General features: G+C 48.6%; 1 protein-coding gene across 1 annotated transcript in view; it reads right to left on the reverse strand.

The window, feature by feature from the left end:
• Positions 1-5,695: 5,695 nt before the first annotated feature.
• The window catches only part of NXN (nucleoredoxin), a 158,513-nt gene continuing 157,942 nt past the window's right edge, over positions 5,696-6,266 (reverse strand). Inside the window, 1 exon segment of the mRNA XM_023519252.1 lies at positions 5,696-6,034. Coding sequence (XP_023375020.1) covers positions 5,852-6,034 — 183 coding nt within the window. The 3' untranslated portion in view covers positions 5,696-5,851.

Genomic DNA, 6,266 nt, shown 5'->3' on the forward strand with positions numbered 1-6,266 from the left:
GGCGCCTGTAGTCCCAGCTACTCAGGAGGCTGAGGCAAGAGAATCACCTAAGCCCAAGTTGCTGTGAGCTGTGATGCCAGAGCACTCTACCAAGGGCAACAAAGTGAGACTGTCTCTTAAAAGAAACAGGGCTTGTCTGGAAGATGACATTGTCAGGATGCTGGCTAGGCTCTCCCTTGCCTTTTGTGTTGAAGCCTAGCTGTAACAGAAACTTCGGCCACAAGGTGGCAGGCCACGCCTCTAAAACCACCCCAATGCTAAAGGGAGGGCTTGGATTTTTCCTGGATTTAAATTGTTGAAAAAGGGGGGAAGTGGCTCCAGTTAAATCTTCCTCTACCAGGGAGAGCATTCTGTAAGCTGTTGTGTTCAAAGGTTTTAAAGTTGGAGACCCATCCAGATTGTCCCACATAATCTCAGCAAAAGAATCTGAAGTACAGTAGGACATCAGAACCAAAACTGAGGATAGAAATGGGAAGTGGCCAGAGCAGAGAAGTTAGCACAACTTTTCCCTTTGACGGGAGCCTCTGGGAAAGCTACTCTGGACAAAAACACAGATGTCCAGACGAGCCTGGAAATCACATGGACGCCACTGCTTGGTTCTTTCAGTTAGTGCTTTGGGGCAGGGAGAGCCCCTGGCTCCAGGTTAGGATCCTGGTCTTTAAGATCTAGAAGCTCTGCAGACCTCTGGGCACCAAGTTCACCGGGGACCTTCCGCAACTTGCCCCAGAGTTAACAGCAACACCAGTTGTCCCTGCCATCCAAGCTGGGCTGTGTTCAGCTCTACTTCTGCCATCCTACCCCACAAAGGCCCCCCCAAAGAACACTTGACCCAAGGTTCCCTGGCTGGTGCTGAAGATCTCCCTGTGCTGCAGGGCCCAGGGCTCCTCTTGACCAAGGTGCCTCCCCTCAGGAGCAGACTGACTTGGACTTACCTTTTTCCGTTTTGAAGGAAGCACTTATGTTACTGCTATAAAACGCCAAGACCTTATTTCCTCTTATCTTCATCAGCGTATGTACAAATGTAATAAGCTGGAAGCCAAATTAATGGATGAGCAGGTTTATTGCTTTGGATGATTTAAGCGTCTGAACCAAGGAGCTATCTTACATGAGCACCCACAAGCCAAACGCTTGCTGAAAACCCAGGAAGTGCTGCTGACACAACAGCCAGGGATGACTGAACATCTGAGTGTGTTCTGAGGATGGGGTCAGTTTTGATCTTACTACACTCTCAGTATCTGGGTTCCTGTAGGGAAGCTGGCTTTTTTCAGTAGAAGCCTGAGAATTTGTATCCTAGTGCTAGGATGTAGGTGACTTATTTGAGTGAGGCAGGAGCACCTGGGAATCCAGACCTGAGGCCAGCCCTGCTTGCTTTGAGCCGCACATTTTGCCTATTGGCTTGGGGACAAAGGCTTTGAGTTAGTATATCATTTAATGGAAATCCAACAGTCCCTCAGAACAAGTTCCATCCAAGCCTGCTAATGTACTTCATGGCCTGGGAAGTATTCCTAGCCATCCAGGGGGTGAGACACACGCCTTGAAGAGTAATGGTAAGCACACTTACCTTCGTGCTTTCATGGTGAGGCACACTCAGAACACCCTGCCTTATCACCCCGAGGAGAAACCCCAGGCAGGAGACAGAACCAAGGTTGAGATTTCCCTATACACAGCCTTGCTTCCTACAAAATATTTTGCCCTTCAGACATGTTCACAGACCAGTAGCACTAATAAAGAAGCTAATAGTCAACAGTTACTTGTTACCAATGAATTTTCCTTCACGCAGCCTGCTTGGAGGAAAGCAGGGTATGTGCTGCTGTCACTGTGAATGGGCAATGAGGGACACTGGTTAAGTGTTCACTCCTTCAACACAGCTCTACTTGGATGCAACGGTGAAAGACCCTCAAGGTCCCCAGGTCAGTTCTTCATTCCCAAGGCAGTCCTCAGAAGCTGCAGGGGCCACTCCTAAACCTCTGTGGGCCCATGCACAGTCTGTGCTGCAGCGGCATTCCATTCCAGTCTATCAGGAGCCAAGCATGGTGGGGCCAGGCTGGCCAGGGCAATGGCACTATAAACAGTGTGCCTAACCGCACCTGCATGGTCTGAGGGAGCAGGACCAGACAGACGCTCAGGTCACTCTCAGTGCCACAATTTGAGTGGCCAGCCTTCTACATGGGTATCTCCTCTCTGTGCCAAGCAACACCATATTCGGTCCCACTTGTCCATTTCTGAGCCACATCCTATGTCTATCATTGCTGAATTCAGTTTGCTGCCCTGGAAAAAGGCAGCAGGAAGGGAGGAGAGTTTTATAATGTCTTTAATGAAGCAACAGAAAAACAGTCTGGCTGAAAATTACCACCAAAATGGGGCGGCGCCTGTGGCTCAATGGAATAGGACGCTGGCCCCATATGCTGGAGGTGGTGGGTTCAAACCCAGCCCCGGCCAAAAACTGCAAAAAAAAAAAAAGGAAATTACCACCAAAATCTTGGCTGATGCCAAAGCTTCTGCCCTTACTCAGGTAAGTGAGAGCCACTGACTTCAGGGACACACTAGAGGGAGAAAAAGCAACAGCAGAAGCCACAGCATGCCTGGAAAAGAAGCTGGTTTTCATCTGCCCACTATACGTACCAATCCCAAATGCATATCCTTTTCCTTAGACATTTTTTTTTTCCTTAAACAGATTTTTAATGTTGGGAGACAGGTTAAAAGGAAACTCAATTCTGTTGTGAGAATAGGTAGAATGGGACCTGGAAGACACTAAAGTGAACACAAATCTGGGACCCCTAGGGTGGCATTTTTACAGCCACCTTCCTGCCTCAACCTGCAGGGCATGATTTCCCTGGCCTCCCCATGGCGGAAGCCCTTGAATATGTTGCAGCTGGTGTTTTAACCTGCTTCCAATTAGCAACACGAATTTTAAGGTATTTCAAGGCCAGTAGGTAGGAATTATCATGCCACCCACTTTGTCTCCATCAATAACCTTTAAGATGTCTCACACTAGCTAAAAAGGGATCATTTCACTAGAACTTGAGAAGTGATTCTTCCCTAATGTTCTTCCCCCAAGTAGTCACTGAATAAACCTAAACCTTTTTAGTGAACCTTCCCCACTGATCTTAATCTGCATATTTGCCCTAAGAAAGGAATTCTGGTGTCAAGGATCCAGTTTGACAATAGTGGCTGGTAGTTCTAAGAGTCAGCTCCATACAGGGCATCAAAGTATTGCAGATGACCTAATTTTTCCTTTTTTTTTTTTTTTTTTAAGACAGAGTCTCACTTTGTTGACCCTGGTAGAGTGCTGTGGCATCATACCTCACAGTAACCACAAACTCTTGGACCGAGGTGATTCTCTCATCTCAGCCTCCTGAGTAGCTGAGACTACAGGTGCCTGCCACAATGCCCAGCTATTTTTAGAGATAAGGTATTGCTCTGGCTCAGGCTGGTCTGGAACCTGTAAGCTCAGGCAATCAGCACACAGATGACCTAATTTTTCTGTTGCAATGACTTAGAGCAAGCAACTCCTCTCCAGACTTTGTTCCTTCTGCTCTCAAAGATAAGTGCCTGCTCAGATACATCACCTTTCCTCCAAGGCCATCACAGAAGTCCTGCCCGTCTCTCAAGGAATATTGGCCTCATCTTGCACCCCTGCTCACCCCACCTCCTAAGGAAGACACAGCTCCTAGGACAGAGCTAATTTGATGGGTCTCCAACTCTTGCCTCATTCTTTTTTTTTTTCTTTTCTGTTTTTAGAGATAGAGTCTCATTCTGTCATCCTCAGTAGAGTGCTGTGGCGTCACAGCTCACAGCAACCTCCAGCTCCTGGGCTTAGGTGGTTCTCTTGCCTCAGCCTCCCGGGTAGCTGGGACTACAGACGCCCACCACAACGCCCAGCCATTTTTTGTTGTAGTTTGGCCGGGCCGGGTTTGAACCCCCCACCTTCGATATATAGGGCTGGTGCCCTACTCCCTGAGCCATAGGCACCGCCCTCTTGCTTCATTCTTAACAGAGAGACCCACACATGATTCCTTGTGTCTCCTCCACCAGCTTTCTCAGGCTTCAGAGCACATGGGTCCCCCAGAGGGAGATAATGAGCAAGAGTGTCCACAATGATGTGTCCTTTATGTCATCCAGAAATTCACCCTCCATCAAGGAACACATCAAACCAGGAGAGAAGGTGGCTTGCTAGGGAGTTCCAGGAAGGACCTGCCTCTGGCACTTTAATCCAAACAACCTTCCTGGCTTTTAGAAACCAAGATCTAACAGATGATTATGTTAGGTGTGGGCTTCTTGGAAATTCTGCTACACAGCTACCAGGTATCAGTGAAAGTCAACAGGTTCTCTATACCCCCACTCCACTATCCACCCAACAGATCAGAACATCATGGGCAAAAAAGAGGACAGGAAAGGCCAAGTGGCTGATAACGTCCAGAGATGCCTGCTTTATTTCTGACTAGGTGATGGCATTTCAGGCTGGCAATATCAAGTAACAGTCTAATTAACCAACTAATTTTGTACCTCTGAACTACAAATCAACAATCCAATTCCGCGAGGAGAAACAGTGTCAACAGCTTACTGGGAGGCTGGGTTTTCCAAATAAATGGTTTTGGTAGGCAGAGCACTGAGTAAGGCCCTGGAACAGTAAGGCCCAGGACTGTTTAAAGACCCTGGCACCTAAATGAGTGAGGCTAAAAGCCTGGGAGCACCTAGGCCAAAGTCCACTGTCCCAAGTCCTAAGAACATGGTAGTTGTTTCCCTTGTTGTGGTCAGTTCAGTCCAAATAAGAGGCTGAGCTACCTGGGCCTAGCAAAGGGGCTCCAAGGCCTATGTGTAGTTGCCATGCCCTCTGCCCTCACTCACCCCCTAGGGCACAGCTCCTTCTGCTGGTTCTTAGGAAAAAATAAGGATTCTGGTAGTTTCTTGTCTCCTTTTTGTTATGCTCTAAAAAGAAAAGGGAATGACATGGGTAACCAAAGGTGGCATCAGGCACAGAATGGGACTGAGTCAGAGGTCTGTGCTGGCTAGGCCGTGCTCCCCTAAGAACTCAGGGTTGAGTTTCTTGAAAGATGTCCATGGGGAAGAATTCCTTAACAGAATTCCAGGACAGTGAGAGCTGTTCAGATGAGCGGCAGAAACTTGGGGAAGGTCAACATCAAGGGAGAGATACAAGGATGAAATGGGGAGCTCATATCACAAAGAAGGAGCCCAATAAAGGTAATTACTATATATGAATCATTACCTTAGCTACTTGTTTTTCTCACCAAACCCCCGCCCCCGCAAACCCAAAATCACCCATAAGCTTCCTTTTAGGTTTGGAGAACCCCTGCCCGAGAGCACACTGGCAAGCTGCTGTTTTTCCCTCATACCAAGAATGACTGCATGACTTAGAAAAGGATATTCTCACCCACAGCTCTAAGCTGACGCCTAGTGAGACCACAGCCCTTTTGCCTGTGTGTCACCAGGCAGTGGCCCCCAGCTGTCTCGGGTTCGGTGTGGGCATGTGGACACCAGAGTCAGAGTCCTGATCGGTCATCCCTTCACATTTACTCTGCCGAAGGACACCCTGGCAGATCCTGTGCCAAGAGCCAGTGACTTTGGGACAGTGATGCAGTCCAGTTCTGGCTGAGTTATGCCATCCCTGTGATTCTAAGCAGAGTCTCCAAACATGGTGGGTTCTGCTGCTGCTGAGAGGGTGTGCACCCTAGGGTGCAGGCTGAGGAGTTAATGTAGAAACAAGGCACCACAGAGAGGTTGGACACTTGGGTTGAGTGATTCAGGACACGCTGGAAAAGTTCAAGGGCGGAGGGAAAGGGAAGAGAAGAAGACTGAGTTTTAAATAAGGTCCCAAGAGGCTAGAGCCCCACTAGATGGGCTCTGGTTTGAGCTTTTCTGCTAGGAAGTCATTCACAAAGGCCTCCACGATGGCAGGGGTGATCTCCTCCACATCCATCACGTACTTGGCCCGGGCTGACATGTCCAGGATGGTGAGCAAAGGGGCAGCTTCAGGCAGGTTGGTGTAATCTCTCAGGGAGTCAGTCATGTCATCCTGAAGTCACCAGAAGGAGAGAAAACCAAGATGTTTTAAAGAAAGAGGGTAGTGGACCAGGCGAGGTGACTCACGCCTGTAATCCTAGCACTCTGGATTGCCTAAGCTTACGGGTTCCAGACCAGCCTGAGCAAGAGTGAGACCCTGTCTCAAAAAATAGCTGGGCATTGTGGCAGGCTATAGTCCCAGCTACTGGAGAGGCAAGAGAATCAACTGAGCCCAGGAGTTTGAG

Source organism: Otolemur garnettii, unplaced genomic scaffold (assembly GCF_000181295.1).
Source record: "Otolemur garnettii isolate 467f Iridium unplaced genomic scaffold, OtoGar3 scaffold00166, whole genome shotgun sequence".
Classification (NCBI taxonomy): Eukaryota; Metazoa; Chordata; class Mammalia; order Primates; family Galagidae; genus Otolemur; species Otolemur garnettii.